This window comes from Hyperolius riggenbachi, chromosome 3 (genome assembly GCF_040937935.1).
Source record: "Hyperolius riggenbachi isolate aHypRig1 chromosome 3, aHypRig1.pri, whole genome shotgun sequence".
Taxonomy (NCBI): Eukaryota; Metazoa; Chordata; class Amphibia; order Anura; family Hyperoliidae; genus Hyperolius; species Hyperolius riggenbachi.
Window position 1 is genome coordinate 150,312,547 of NC_090648.1, and position 16,261 is coordinate 150,328,807.

Here is a 16,261-nt window from a genome sequence, read left to right on the forward strand (position 1 = left end):
GCAAGAAAAAAGGTTCAGAGAAAGAAGGCGAAAGCAAGATGTTGCTGCAGGAGGAATGTGAAGCGCGATTGTGTTTAATCCTACCTGACAAGTACAGGCAGCCCAAGGAGAGGAAAAAGTTTATCCAAGGGGGTGGTTGAATCACAATGGAAAGTCCTGATTTCTTTTGTTCTGTGTGACATCATGCTTACCTGCCATTTCCTCCTTAACCCCTTCCAGGCTGATGATGGTAAAGCCTCGTACAAAAGTACGAGTTATGTCACCCGGGGATCGGCACCTGATCTCTCGGGCCACATTGCAGTGTATGTGTGTTGTCACGTGGTAGGTGGGGTAAATGGAGAGAACACTGCAGACACGCCAGAAAGAAGACTTAAAGAAAGTTATTCTATGTAGTATTTTTTTTTTCCTTTTACCCCTTTCCTTTTTAAAAAGATTTAAAAAAAAAAAAAAAAAAAAAAAGTGCACTGCGGCACCACATATTTCCTTGCCTCTACCAGCCTGGTGCAGAGCGGTGCAGGGAGCGCTTTGATATTTACCTGATCTAGGTGCAGGATTGTCTCCCCTCTACCACCATCGAGCTTCACTATAAAGCTGACATCCTCCTTTGGGTCCCGATCACATGTCATATTATGTGGTCGGGACCCAAAGGAGGATGTCAGTGTTACAGTGCCACTCGGTGGTGGTGGAGGAGGAGAGCCAAATCTGCGCCCAGATCGGATAAATATTAAGCACTCCCTATGCCAATCTGCATTTTGCTGATGAGAGCAGCCAGAGCTGGCTGCAGCAGCCCTGCCACGAGTTCTCATACACGAGATAACTCGGGCGGGGCTGCTAAAAGTTTACACAAAGGTTGAATTTCACTCGACATACCCATATTTTGCTGAGGCCACTGTCCAATGCTCTCCCCAAATTTTTTTTTCCAACTGGGTGGCATGAAAAAGTAGCCCGGTGGGGCGAGATGAGAATGCAGGGCCAGTGCTTCTGTGCGCAATTCTGCTCACAGCAGAGGAGGAGGTGAGCCGATGACCGGCGGGTGCTCACCAAAATTAGCCAGGTGGAGCACCCGTCAAAAAGAGCCTGGGGAGAACACTGCTGTCCTCTCCTTTATCCAAGTCCAACTCGGCTAAACTGCATTTTGGGAAGGGAGGTGTGGCTAAGCTGCTGCTCCACCCCCTCATATAAAAGTAAGAAAAATGAAGGGAGGAGATTGGACAGTCAAGCCCTCGGGCCTGCCAAGGGGTTGGTGAATATGCCGTTTTATGACCGTTCATGTACACAGGGAGTATGATATTCTGGGTGCATATCATTTTGGCTCTGGGCAGTTTGGCGCAGGGCGAGCTGAATGACTACTCTCCCTGCTGCCGCTAAACTCCCCGGCGTAGCAACTCGGAGGGAGATGTAATTTGGGGTCTAGCTAACGCCAGAGCCCCGAATTACCGTTACGCAGGGCATGCAGCATTGCATTGCTGGTATGACGGCGCCCAGCTTGGGCACCAAAATGAATTGCTTCATGATATTCTAGAGGCGAGCACGGAGAATAAAACTTTGACCGTTTTTGCAAAGGTTGCTGTACTGCCTATCATACATGGTGGTATGCAGCCAGGTGTAATTGCCATTTTTTTTTTCTTGTTTTCAATATGTAGGACTATCATTATTTAACACTGCAACCACTACAGTTCCGTAAGCAAAAACATTTTAGGTTCACAGAACAGTTTAGACCTTCACTTTTCCAGGAAGTTGAAACCTTCCAGGCATCGGTTTCCATCACTAAACTCTTTGAACATGACACCGGCTAGAGTTCAGATTTTACCCTTAAAACATCCCGTGTGAATGGCAGCTGAATGCAGAGTGTTTGTGAACCTTCTACAGGAGAGACAGAAGTGAATTCATCACTCATCGAAGTCCCTGTTAATAGTAGATCACGTTTCCTGGCTATTTTTCTGAGAGCGATTCCACCCTTATTTATCTTGCATCCTGACTGTTTGAGGAGCCTGTAGGAGACACAGAGCATGGTGATAAATGTGAGCCCGGGATGTCTTGTGTTGTTCCTCCTGCCTCAGCTTGCCTGAAGATTTACAGGAAAATTGTTATTTTGGAGCAGAGGAAGTTAAAGAGAATCTGTACTCTGAAATTCTTACAATAAAAAGCATACCATTCTATTCATTATGTGCTCCTGGTCCCCTCTGTGCTGTTTCTGCCATTCTCTGCTGCAAACCTGGCTTGTAATTGCCAGTTTTAGGCAGTGTTTACAAACAAACTAACCAGCTTCTAATAGGCTCAGCTAAGCAGAGTGTGTTAGTCACACAGAGCCTGCAGGGGGTGTGTACAGCTTCTAGCTAATCACAAGCAGCCCTGCACATTCCAGTCTGACTGCCTCAGCCTGACTGTGCCGACTATAGAGAGAAGATTAGATCATATAACAGAGATAACACAGCTACTGTGCAATTAGGAAAAGCTGCAGTAAGCCAGACCACATTAGAAAAGGCATAGGAACTTATAGCATAGAAGAAATAAAGATAAACAATTTGTTACAGAGTCTCTTTAAGCTTGGTAGACAGGTGATCCTCATTTGCCCTTCTTTATAAGCAGAGGAGGGGCTCTCTGTCTCTTTGGAAACACAGAGTAGTTCCTTTGTGGCGTCTGTGCACCTTCTCACTGCCTTAAACATTCATTACACTCAAACAGGAAAAATTTACCAGTGTTACCTTATGTGAAGGTCATACTAATAACATTGACAGCTGTTATGTGGGTGTACCTTCAAATGTTCCGAAACTGAGAAGTCACTAAACTGGGCTGCCTTTTTTTTTAATTATTGTCTGATATATTTTGTAAAGAAGACATTAAAGGGGTATTGAACATGTAAAAAAGTGTGTGTGTGTACATAATATAATATATTATGAAATAATGTGTTTAACATACTGTAAAGGTCCTGGCATCACACGCAGACTACTCCTTCCAGTCCCGTCCACCCCCCTCAAGAAAAGCAATAGATTTCTCATGGGAAATGGGGTATCAGCTACTGATTGGGATAAAGTTCAATCGTTGGTTACAGTTCCGTTTTATGAGCGGGAAGTCGCTGCATCCTCCAGAAGCTTCTCATCCTGTCCTCTGGTTTTCTACCGATGCCCCGGACCAGGTGTGGCTGTGCAGGTGCGGCTGTACTCACTCAGGTCAGTACAGCCGTGCTTTGTGCTTGAAGAGGAGTGCAGCCCTGAGGTTCTTACTGACACTGCATGTTTTGTGGAAATCCACAGAGGTAGTTACTCAGCTCTGCTGAGACACTAATCACTTCACCTGTGAATGTTTGTGGTTTTCTGAAAAACATGAACTGTTGGTGGGCCTTGAGAACAGGGCTGGGGAACTCTGCTCTATAGGATCTAGAGGCTTCCTTCTTCTTAGGTAAGTATTTATTTTTTTACTTGAGGCTCAGGTACACTTTAATGTTCCTCCCTCTTATTACATTAACGTTCTTCCCTCTTATTACATTAACCAAGTATTGATATATAATTTAACTTGCTTAGCAACCATTTAAACACACCCTTTGGAAGTATGCAAGTCCTTGGTAACCCCTCATGGTATTGTGCAGCAATCTCTGTCTTTGAATGGTCAAACTTGAAATCACCTGGAAGATAACTGGATATAACTTTCTTTTACACCAACAGGCCGGACCGTAGACGGCGTGATTTATTTGGTGTTGCGAATGCAACGCTGTCTGTCAGCAGCAAGAATGGCACCACACAGGACTTCTCTAACGCAACCGACCCCGAGCCAAAGGAAATAGAATATCCGTTTTATGAAACGAAGGTGGACTACAAGCATGAAAGGACCGTTATCTCAAACCTGTTGCCATTCACACTATATCGTATTGATATCCATAGCTGCAACCACGCAGCAGAGAAGCTTGGCTGCAGCGCGTCCAACTTTGTGTTTGCCAGAACCATGCCTGCAGGTCAGTTGTCACAAACATGCTCCAGTTCTTAACTAAAAATAACAAGGACTTCTTCCAGGGTTCCAAGTAGGTCTTTGTACATAAGTTTCTTTAGAACTGAGCTATCATGGTTTCCTTTGTTGCTTTAATGTAAATGTATGAATAATACAGGAATTCTTTAAAGAGGAACTATTAGCAATAACATGCCCCCCAAAGAAAACACATATGTAAGTAGATAAATACTTCCTTTACTTACATAACAGATGTATTGCAGTGTCCTCGTTTTCCTTCCATTTAATTTTAAATTGTAAATAAAGGTTCATTCTCTTGGCAGGGGCCATCTTGCTTCCTCCAGGTAGATTCTCCTAAACCCCCCTCCACCCCGCATTCCCCTCCACCCTGCATTCCCCTCCACCCCGCATTCCCCTCCACCCCGCATCCCCCTCCTCCCCGCACTAATTATGAGCACAGCGGGGAGGATGCATGCAGCAGGCACAGACTCCACTAATAATGGCTCCAAACGCTCCCATCTCATCTTTTCTCTGCACTACCGCCGGCGGCAGTGCAGAGAGTATAGAAGGGAATTTCAGCGCCTGGAACCATTATTCCTGGAGTCTGTGTGCGCCGCCTTTATCCTTCCACAAAGTTCAGTGCGGGGAAGAAGGAGAATTCGGAGGCAGAGGGGGGAGCGGACATGCCACTGGAGGAGGGGGGCAGAGGACGGTGACAGGAGATGACCTCTGGCCCCCCTCCATGTGCTCTAACAGCGGCTGCAACCACCGCAGACCAGGGGAGACCGGCGGCCAATCGCAGCGCAGAGAGGTGAGTGACATAGGCTTCAGCCAATCAGGCTGATCCAGCATGCATGTCACTTCTCTTTTGCGTCTGCGTACGCTCTTAGAGCCTGGGGGCATGAGGAGGAAAAACCTCTTAGTAAAAAAAAGTAAGAATGATGATTTTAAATATTTGCATTGCCCTGTTAGCATCCTTTTTTATCTATGTAACACCCTAAAATTGAAAAAATATTTCATATTTAATGCCTAACAGTTACTCTTTAAAAAGCCATTTTCAAATAAATACATTTTAGTTTTGGCTAGTGTGGTAAGCATAGAGAACCCATCCGATAAGTAGGGAATCCTCTCTGAAAGTGACAGCAACAAATATAACAATTGTGATTGAGCTAGAAAGATTTTGAGTCCTGAACGGGGATAAACTTTCCAGAGGGACACATAGGCCAATAAAACAGGTGTCTAACCTCTTTCCATGTGATCCAAACTTGTAATAAAAAAAAAATCCTTGGTTTGGACTTTTAAAGGTTGTTTCAGTCAAGAACATTTTTTGTGCCAAACATTTTCATAAAAATGCTTTAAGATGCCTATTAAAGTGGACCTGAACTCTTGTACAGAACAGAGGGAAAACGGAGAGAAATGCACCCTGTATGTATATAGAGAGTTTAACCTCATCTGTGTCAGTTCAGGAATCTGCTACCTCGGCAGAGCAGCTAATTTGTAAACGCAGGATGTTAACCCTATGTTTGCTTCCATGAAAGCAGGACGTAGACACACTGCAGATCGATTGCAGGATTTTTATCAGCTGTAACCAAGAAATGTTGTTTTTTTTAAAGGTTATTATGATGTTGTGCATCTTTTACAGCAGAGAGGAAGCTCTGAGTTCAGGTCCGCTTTAACAGTGACATTTTTTTCTCATCAGATGCGATCTTTTGACTCAATTTTTACAACTAAATTGTACAGAAAAATGTGCAGTGTGGGGTGAAAACCGTTGTAAAGTGATTCTATGGTCAACTAGATCAGAAAATGTAATTGATCCAAATGTTGGATTTTTACAATCTAATTGGAAGAGAGAAAATACCCTAATCAACCTGTTTATGGGAACAATTGATAATTACCTTCCAATTAATTTTGATCGTACAAATTTCCTAGAAAGATCGCATTTGATAAAAACATTTTTACTGTTAATGGACACCTTCAGCTTGATCCCTCCATGTAAGACATGTAAAAGAGGGAAACCGAGAGCCCAATAGAGTGTAGTATGTATTGGAAAAAGGAGGAAAAATGAATTGTAAGCAATTTATACTCACAAACTTGGGTTACCGTACAGGCAACCACTGTAAATGCAGGTGGGGAGATTAGGCCCGTCCCCACTCAGGACTAAGTTGTCGCTCTCTGTAGATCAGGAAATAAGGGTATAATCACCCCTCCACCTCGGGGTGGACACTGGTATGGTAGAAAGTGAACAGAGGCACCAAAAGGATAAAATATGCTAAAATTGTTAAAACGTTAGGGAGGCAGTGGTGGACAAGGGAGGCAGTGGTGGACAGGCTGTTTTAATTGGAGTATGTGATTACATTTTTCATCCTGAACATTCGACAGATTTGTGTCTGTTTGGGGATGGTGAGTCCACCACTGCCTCCCTAACGGTTTAACAATTTTAGGCGCCTCTGTTCACTTTCAACGAACTTCAATGAAGACGTTTATGCTAAGGTGATTAATATTTACGAAGCACAATGACAAATACCGTAATCAATTTACCCTACTCTAGACTTTTTTTATTATTTATTATTATTTAGTATTTATATAGCGCCGACATATTACGCAGCGCTGTACAGTGTATGTATATATATATATATATATATATATATATATATATATATTTATATATATTGTCTTGTCACTAACTGTCCCTCAAAGGAGCTCACAATCTAATCCCTACCATTGCCATATGTCTATATTATGTAGTGTAAGTACTGAGGTCTAGGGCCAATTTTTAGGGGGCAGCCAATTAACTTATCCGTATGTTTTTGGCATGTGGGAGGAAACCGGAGTGCCCGGAGGAAACCCACGCAGACACGGAGAGAACATACAAACTCTCTGCATATAGTGCCCTGGCTGGGATTCGAACCAGGGTCCCAGCGCTGCAAGGCGAGAGCGCTAACCACTACACCACCGTGCTTACTTTTCAAAGAACTGTTCAACTATCTGTAGCAATAGATTATCCATGACTAGGAAAATCATTGTCTAAGCAAAAAAGCCATACAAATCTGTATCCTATGTGCTTCATTTTTCAGCTGGTGCTGATAACATACCTGGACAGGTCATCTCCGAGGAACCCGAGGGCAATGCCGTCACCCTCAAGTGGCCAGAGCCTGCTAATCCCAACGGTCTCATTCTGATGTATGAGATAGAAGTCAAACAGGGAGAGGTAAGTGGTCTCTGCAGTCTTTGTTTTTGCCAAGACTCCCTAACATTGTCATTTAGAAATTAATAATGAACTTAGTCACATAGGTCAGTTAAAGGGGAACTGAAGAGAGAGGTATATGGAGGCTGCCATGTTTATTTCCTTTTAAGCAATACAAGTTGCCTGGCAGCCCTGCTGATCCTCTGCCTCTAATACCATTAGCCATAGCCCCTAAACAAGCATGCAGCAGATCAGGTGTTTCAGATCTGACAAGACTAGCTGCATGCTTGTTTCTGGTGTTATTCTGGTGTTATTCAGACACTACTGCAGAAAAATAGACCAGCAGGGCTGCCAGGCAACTGGTATTGATTTAAAGGAAATAAATATGGCAGCCTCCGTATACCGCTCACTTCAGTTCTTTAAGTACGCTCATAATTTATGTAGCGTAATGTAAAAAATGAATAAACTTGAGAAAGATTTCTGAGTGTAAGTAAATCATGACATTAGCATTTAATCCTGAGTTTTTCTTCTGAATGATGCTAAATTCATTGTGTCAGTTTAAAAGAAGAGCACAGATCACATTCTAGTGTGTGTGTGTGTGATGATTTTATCACAACTGATCCCTATTTTTCTCACAACGCCTGAATCTGTTGAGTTTGGTGTCATGTTTGTGCCTGTGTTGTCTCTTTATTAGCAACGCTCCAGAGAATGTGTCTCTAGACAAGATTATAACAAGATGGGAGGTGCCAAGCTCACACGGCTTAACCCAGGCAACTACACAGCACAAGTGCGGGCTATATCACTCTCTGGCAATGGTTCCTGGACAGATATGGTGTCATTCTATGTGAAGGAAAGAAGTAAGCAGACAGTTTATTAAAGCACAAATCATACCAACATCTTATTTTAGCTAGCGTTCGTATCGCAATGGAGAAAACTTGTGTTTTTGTGTTACTTCTTGTCCCAACAAAAAGTGTTATAATGTGTAGAAACTGCAATAAAAAAAGTGTACTGTCGGGAATAGTAAGGACCATGTCACAAGTAGTGATTTATAGCAGGAGATTTATATAGTAGCAGGAACACTCATTTGCTGCTGCAGTAGCACATTTGCTGCTGCCGTAATGGCCCATTCACGCTGGCGTTTTGTGCTGGGGGTTTTCCGCAATAAACGCATATTCGTTACTGTACATTTTTGCGATCGTTGAGCGATCGTGATTCACGGTTTTCAACATTGCAATCGTGATCGCCCTAAAATCACGAAAAAACGATGCATGCACCATGTTTGCATTTACAGTGAAATCGCTGCCATATCCTTATCAATACAGATTCGCACTTTTTTCGGCGATCAGCAGTGAATGACCACTAATCGTCCCAGTGTGAATGGGCCCTAAATGTCCAAAGTTTTATGCTGGGGATACACGGTACGTTTCTGTACCGTGTATCGACCAGCTGATCCGGCCAGTTGATAATATTCAGCTGGCTCGATCAAGCCGCTCGACTCCCGCCCACTGGATCCCCGCCGGCGGACAATGGCAGGGAATCGAGCGCTGATAAGGAAGCGCCGGCGGGGACGAGCGGCAATCGATCCGCGCGCACACGGGGACGCGGCTGGAGTCGATCTGGCGGCTAATCGCCCAGCCGGATCGACCCATGTATTGCAGGCATTAGGTTTCTGCTGGTTATATATAGTTGGCAACAACTGTATAACATTGTATAATTGAAGCAGCTGTACAGTACAGTGTGTGGAGGGATTGGATCAGATAGATGGCTCTCTGATCAGATAATGCTCTCAGAGGAATCTCTCTGTTGGCCACATTGACCAGTATATGGCCAGCTATATGATGCTTTCTCCCATGTCTCATGAACTTAAACTATAGTGCCAATAAACATCTGTTTCTCCTTAAAATAAAACTTGCACCAAAGAAAAAAAAAATTCAACTAAGATTAACAGGCAAAATGCGTAGATGTACATTATAGTAGTGAAAATCCGAAATTGGCTATGGTGATATGCAATAAGTACATCTGGTAGATGTATATAATGCCACATTTGCATTGGCACACTGATGCATTGCAGATGCAGGTGGCCCTGTGTTCTACAAAAACTACTAGTCAATCAGACGGCTCTGCATTGTACTTAACTTGCGTGAAGCAGTGCGTTTTGACATCGTTAGTGTGCCCATCAGACTGCTGTCTATCCGCTGTCTCATGGACTTGCCTACTGCACACATATGTGTTGCTGGAATCAGAAATCCAACGTATCAGTGTGGCCCTAACTGATTTTCTGCCAGCCAATAACTAAAATAAGCTAGTCATAAGGTGCTCTCCTTGCACACATTGCTGTATTCGTCAGCCACTAAGTAGACAGATGGTAAAGCATCACATTTTGTGTAAGAGGTTTGGATAGACTTGCACTATGGAAAAAATCACCAAGTACATAAAACTGTGCATCCCTTTGTGTTGTGTCTGCCTAGGCTGAGGAAGGCTGGTTGTTGGATCTATATGAAAATAAGACTAGCTTATTGTTTAATAGCTGACTGTGCTGTTTCTTGTTCTTGTGCAGCCCCTGATGGTGAGAGTTTCCTGCACCTGGCCGTGGTCCTTCCAGTCACTAGCGTTTTACTGCTTTTGACAATATTTTTTGTCGCCTGCTATGTTACTAAAAAGAGGTAAGTCTGCTGTGCCTTAAAGGGGGTTTCAACATCTAAAAATAAAAAAAAAATGCCTAAAGATAGTGCCCCAAATATATGTTATACCTTTTTTTTTTGTAAAATAGGTACCTACTGTATATGTCCCCTATTTTTTATTTTATTTTACCTGATCTGTGTGTCTGTGCCATACTGTACAGTGCCAGCAGGAGTGTGAGAAGTATTTTTAGCTACAGTAACCAGCTTTATTCTAAATATGCAAATAAAAAACTTCTCATTTCAGATAAGATTCAGTACAATGACCAGAAGGTAATTGAATTCCCCCAACCAGTGATTTAAGACTGTTATCTAGGTGATGTTTGCTGTTGGAGGGAAAGATGGCTATAAAACAAGCAATAAAGTACACTGAGCTGGGTTTAAAACCCTCAGTGGTCAAGTAGTTAAAAGAAAAAAAAAATGGCAGAGGTGATGAAATTTTAGGCAGACTGATAAGGCTGTTTCTGAACGATCCGCCTGGCGGATCGCTCAGAAACAGCCTTTTCAGTCTGCAGACAGACTGTACACACGCCGGACTGTCGCTGGAACGCCCGCCCAAGCGGGAGGGTCTGACGGACCCGTCGTTCCAGCCTATCTAGCGTGTGTACGGGCCTTTTGGCATCACAGAGGAACAGTAAAGATAGAAACCAGCAGAAATATTATTTTCAGGGATGCTCGGGTAGTACTTTTTAATATGCGTAAAAGAGAAACCGAGAGCCCAATAGTGTAATATGTTAAAACAAGTGAAGTATGAAAGGAGTATAAATTTATACTCACAAACCAGGGTTACCTCCAGGCAACCACTGTATAGGCAGGTGAGGAGATTTTCCTGTCCTCACTCAGGATTTAAGAAGTCGCTCTCTGTAGACAGTAGGAAAAAGGGGTATCCCCCTCCACCAAGGGTGGATATATATGATCAAATACGTATAAAACAGAGGCGCCAAAAGTATAAAAAAATCTTAAAAAATTTAAAAAAGCTTTGGAGGCAGTGGTGGACTTACCTCCTGTAAGCAGACCCAAGAGGCTGTATTTATTCAACAAAGTATTTATTGGGTATACTCCAGGGGGATTTCGCAACGCGTTTCACAGGCTTTGCACCCGCTTCCTCAGGCAATACACAATCGGAGCATACATCAGCAATTGATCCGGGACACGCTTGGCGCCTAGTTAACTAGGCGCCAAGCGTGTCCCAGCGGGTGCAAAGCCTGTGAAACGCGTTGCGAAATCCCCCTGGAGTATACTCAATAAATACTTTGTTGAATAAATACAGCCTCTTGGGTCTGCTTACAGGAGGTAAGTCCACCACTGCCTCCAAAGCTTTTTTAAATTTTTAAAGATTTTTTTATACTTTTGGCGCCTCTGTTTTATAAGTTTTTAATATGCGAATGGATTCGAATCCGATTCAGATATCCGGATCCGACCTTGCGGATATCCAAGTGATCTCGGATATCCGACCTATTCGGGTATCCGGATAGAAAAACCGGAAGTGCCCTTTAAATAGCTTTAACCACTTTCCCCACCACTACAGTATATCTACGTCAGCTGTGGCACCCTCCAAGCCACAGCCACGTAGATATACTGACCTGCTTTCAGCCCTTTTGTGCAGGAACAGGTGTGCTTCAGAGTGCACCCCCCGGCACTGTCGGCTGCCTTACTAATTGGTAAAAGGGAACAAGTTCCCTTGTTGCCAATTAGTGACCCCCCGCGGATGAACGATCACTGCTGTAGCAAACAGCGTGATCCTTCATCTCCCCCTCCTCCGTGCACAGATGGCCATAAAAATGTAAATAAAGCTACCTCTCTCCCCTTACCTCGTTCCAGCGATGAGCCTCCAGCCCGAGCATCCGATCCCAGCTCTGAATTCAGCCGCGTATTGCCGGTGACCCGGGTCCCAGCTTGATGACGTCATCAAGCCGGGACCCGGGTTACCGGCAATACGCGGCTGAGTTCAGAGCTGAGATCGGATGCTCAGGCTGCAGGCTCATCGCTGGAACGAGGTAATGGGAGAGAGGCAGCTTTAGTTACATGTTTTTGGCATCTGTGCACGGAAGGGCTGCCTGATGGAGGGGGGGGGGGACATCTGGCTATCCACACTGGGGGGGGGGGGGTGCCAAAACAACTGGCAGGCATCAGGGTAACTGGGGGGATGACTTCTGACAATGGGGGATCATTTGGTTACCTGGGGGGGTTAACCTAATACTGGGCACATCTGGCTATAATTGGTGTGGGGGAGGGGGGGCAATTCTGGGGGCACATATGGCTATAATGGGGGAAATTTTATCCTGGGGACACATCTGCCTATAGTGAGGGGTGCCAATCCTGGCGGCGTTACTGTCTCTCTGTACTGGGGGGTGGTAGATACAAGGGACACATCTGACTATACGGGGGGTGCTGATATTGGGGTCACATCTGGCTAAACTGGGAAGATTGGGCTGATACTCGGGGCACATCTGACTATATTAGGGGGGACATAAAACTGGTGGAATGGTTTTATCACTGTGGCACATTTTTTATTTTTAAACTGGAATTGTTAAAAACTGAGAAATAATGCATTTTTTAATTTTTGTTCCCTTTTTTCAATTAAAATGCCTAGAAAACAAAATTGTTCTTGGGACTAAATACCCCCCATTGAAAGCTTAGTTTGTCTTGAAAAAAACGATATATAGATCGTTTAAGTGGCACGAGTACAGATGAAGCTATTGGTGATTAAACAGGGACACCGCTAAAGCGTCAAAACTGCTCTGGTCAATAAGGGGAAAACAAGGTCTGGATGCGAAGTGGTTAATATGGGTTTTTAGGGTAAATGATGCATGTAGCATCATGTTTTTTTTAGAGAGAAACACTAATTTATGATTTGGTTGACATAAAATGAGAAAAAAAGGCCTGTAAATTATTAACATCAGGATAGGTTCCAGACAGCGGTCAACGGTCGTGCAGCCCACATTGTGTCCAAAATCCTATCGCACAACTGGGACGTGACCGTTTTCAGCCCAGACACCTCCAAAAATGACACCGCAAGTCCGCAGTTGTGTTTTGGGTTGAATACACTGTAGGTGGTGGTATCAGCAGCAGTGGCCTGTGGCGGTGGGAGCCAGCGCCAGCTTGCTTCAGCCTCTTGAACTCCTCATGCTCAACAACATGTTTTTTGGCCAGATGGGTGATGAAGCTGGAGGTGCCGTATTTGTAGGGGTCACAACCTCTGCTCATCTGTAGTTTGCACACATTGCATATGGCAAACTTGCTGTCCAATGAGGGTAGAGTGAACAACCGCCAGATTGGGGAGGTGAAGATTCCCCTGCAGCCTGAATGGGATGCTGCGGCTTTTCTCCCTGTGGCGGTTGGGGGTTGAGTGGTGCGGCTGGTGGTAGCGGCAGAAGGATGTGGGTCCCGCATTCCACGGCCACTGTCTGCAATGCTGATCCTCCGTTCCAAACCCACTGACGCATCCTCAGAGTCAGAGCTGACATCCCCATCCTGTGGATGGTAGTCACGGTCCTTCATCCCATCATCAACATCATACCCTCCCTCCTCAAAACCCAGAACATCCTCCTCAAACTCCTTGCGGCTAACAGCCCTGAGTTCAATCGTGGCGCCTGAAGCAAAAAGCTTGCTGACTGAGGGTAGGCTGCCCGCTGGGGTCGACACTGACACGGCAGACCTGAGGGTGGCCGTAATGCTGCTCCCTGTCCTCTTGCCCTTGCTGCCCCTCCCCTGGCTGACGGTGCCAGCAGACATAGTACAACTTATACGTGATGATGTCACCAGATCATGTGGGGTACTTTTACTTTAATGAAATCGGGGTTGGACTTTAAATCAAATCAGCACGGAGTGACAGACCGCAGAGTAGAGGACAGACTGTGCACACTATGGGCCCTTTTCCACCTGCAATCGCTAGCGTTCACGCTGAACGCTAGCGATTGCTGAATCGCAAAACCGGCGATTCCCCCGACGTTTGCGGCCGCGATTTTGCTATGCTATGCACTGCATAGCAAAATCGCGGCAATTATCGCTCCGCCGCGCGTTCGCGTTCCCGACAAAAGCGAATCGCGGTAGTGGAAATGACCTACCGCGATTCCTATGCTAAAAAGCAAACCGTAGCGATTGTAAAATCGCTAGCGGTTTGCGGTTTTGCGATTCAGCCAGCGCAAACGCGCTGGTGGAAAAGGGCCCTATCTGTCTAACTGTCACACTGACAATGCTAAGCACAGCAGTAACCTGTAGTAAGCTAACACAGTACTACTCTCTCTAACAACTAACTGCAGTAGTAACTAACTATATACAATACAATAACACAGTAATCCTATTCCCTAACCTATACTGTCCTGCTTATCCTGCACAGCACATACAGACACAGACAGGACCTAACTGAGTAAATGAAATCAAACAATTACACTAGCTAGCTAAAAAACAATAGAACAATAGTGTAGTGAAGGTGTTTAGCACTCAAAGCTTTAGGTTTATCACTGTATACAGGCAGCACTTGCTAAGCCAACAGCACTGGAGCAAGTCTGTCAGTGACCAGCCAGCCACACAAGCAAGGACGATCTGTCTCAGCATGCCAGCCCCCTCCTTATTACACAGGGGGGCTGGACAGGGTTCCCTTCTGTGATTGGGTGCCAGGGCTTAGGCTAGGAGGCCTCTGATTGGCTCAATGAGGTCAGGTGGGGCTGGCCAGAGTTCCCCTCTGCAATTGGTTGCTAGGGCTTCTGCTGGGAGCCCTCTGAGTGGCTCAATGACATCATCTCCTAAGTTACAGTACCCGGATCCGGATATCCGCGGGTATCCAGATTATGCGGCCAGATATCCACAGAGAGCTATCCGGGTTTGGGCCCAGGTATCTGGAATCCGGATCCGACTGGATAGCAGAAAAATGGTCGGATACCCGGGTATCCGGGATCCGGATGAGCATCCCTGATTATTTTCTTTTTTTTTAATCACATTTCTTTTAAATCTGACAATGAACACTAAAAACAACAGGATGGGTAAGCTAAATCAATTCATATTGGATGATTTCCTTTAGAGTTTCATCCCACTTTAAAAACGTATACTTTTATACAGCAATCATATGTGAGAACTCATGCACGGGGAGGGCAAGGGGTTGCTAGTCTGATAGAAAAGCTGATTCACATAGAAGATATTCTTTAGATCAAGAGGCTTGTGCTCAGGAATGATGTCACCTAATAATGCTGGGCCTGTGTATACATGTGTTCTGGCTGACAGATGAGTTAATCCAATGTTTTCCTTTAGTTATTTGAAAGAAAGCCATGGTGCCACTCTAATTTTAAGGCTTTTGTCAATGTTACTTTGTCTCACCATTTCTATTATCTGGTGACTGTGGCCAGCGTTTAAAGAAAGGAGATTAAAGTCTGGCTTTGTGACAACAGTAGGTGTTTGCCTATGGTTACTCTTTGGAGTTGCCTTTTGTTTTTCAGGATTAGAATAGAAAGTGTCGGATGTGTTGGAGCATGCATGCATGTCGTGTGTGTGGCACTGCAAGCCCACACCACTTTGCTTGTCAATTATAAAGATGGCTCCTCCTAACATAAGAATGAAAGATGAGTTAGTGCCGCTTTCAAAGCATGTGTCACAGATTAGAAGATTTATTTTCCTCGCTATCTGCCAACTCACCTAATGTATTACTAAGAACATTTGGAATGCATTTAAAGAACATTTTATCTGTGGATACAAAAGGACTTTTTTTCTAGCGATCATGAATAATAAGCATAGGTACATGTGTGCAATGAAGACTCTGTCCTTACTACCACCAACCTTAAAGGAATACTGTAGGGGAAGTCAGGGGAAAAGGAGTTGAACTTACCCGGGGCTTCTAATGGTCCCCCGCAGACATCCTGTGCCCGCGCAGCCCCTTACCAATGCTCCGGCCCCGCCTCCGGGTCACTTCTAGAATATCAGACTTTAAAGTCTGAAAACTGATGTAACCAGGAGCGTACGGCGCAGGCCCAGTATGGTCTGTGCCTGCACAGTATGTTCCTGGTGACATCCGTGGGAGCGAGGACACGGCAACACAGGCGCAGTGGTTTTTAGACTTTAAAGTCTGAAATTCCAGAAGTGACCCGGAGGCGGGGCGGGAGCATTGGTAAGTGGCTGCGCGGGCACAGGATGTCTGCGGGGGACCATTAGATGCCCTGGGTAAGTTCAACTCATTTTCCCACGACCCCCCTACAGTGTCCCTTTAAAGTTGACCTGTATCAAAAACTTCAACCAAATCGGAGAAACTGGGAAAGTAAAAGAACTACTGCAGGCATTTATTTTTGCTGATTCTACGATTTGATACAGAGATTGCCTCACATCTTTTTCTTTCCTTTTCTTTGAAGTGGTCTTGTATTGTACTGTACTGGGTACATTTTTAAAAAAAAAATCAAAAAGACCCAATTGAAAGGAACCTACTTGTCTGTAAAATAACCCCTGTTAGGGTTTTCAAATCACAAAATAATTTGTT

At 44.6% G+C, this 16,261-nt stretch overlaps 1 protein-coding gene across 5 annotated transcripts in view; it reads left to right on the top strand.

The window, feature by feature from the left end:
* The window catches only part of IGF1R (insulin like growth factor 1 receptor), a 287,658-nt gene that overhangs the window by 233,041 nt on the left and 38,356 nt on the right, over positions 1 to 16,261 (top strand). For all 5 annotated transcript variants that reach the window (XM_068275134.1, XM_068275136.1, XM_068275135.1 and 2 more), the window contains exons 11-14: positions 3,663 to 3,949; positions 7,014 to 7,147; positions 7,818 to 7,980; positions 9,681 to 9,786. In XM_068275134.1, coding sequence (XP_068131235.1) covers positions 3,663 to 3,949; positions 7,014 to 7,147; positions 7,818 to 7,980; positions 9,681 to 9,786 — 690 coding nt within the window. The remainder of the gene's footprint in view (positions 1 to 3,662; positions 3,950 to 7,013; positions 7,148 to 7,817; positions 7,981 to 9,680; positions 9,787 to 16,261) is intronic.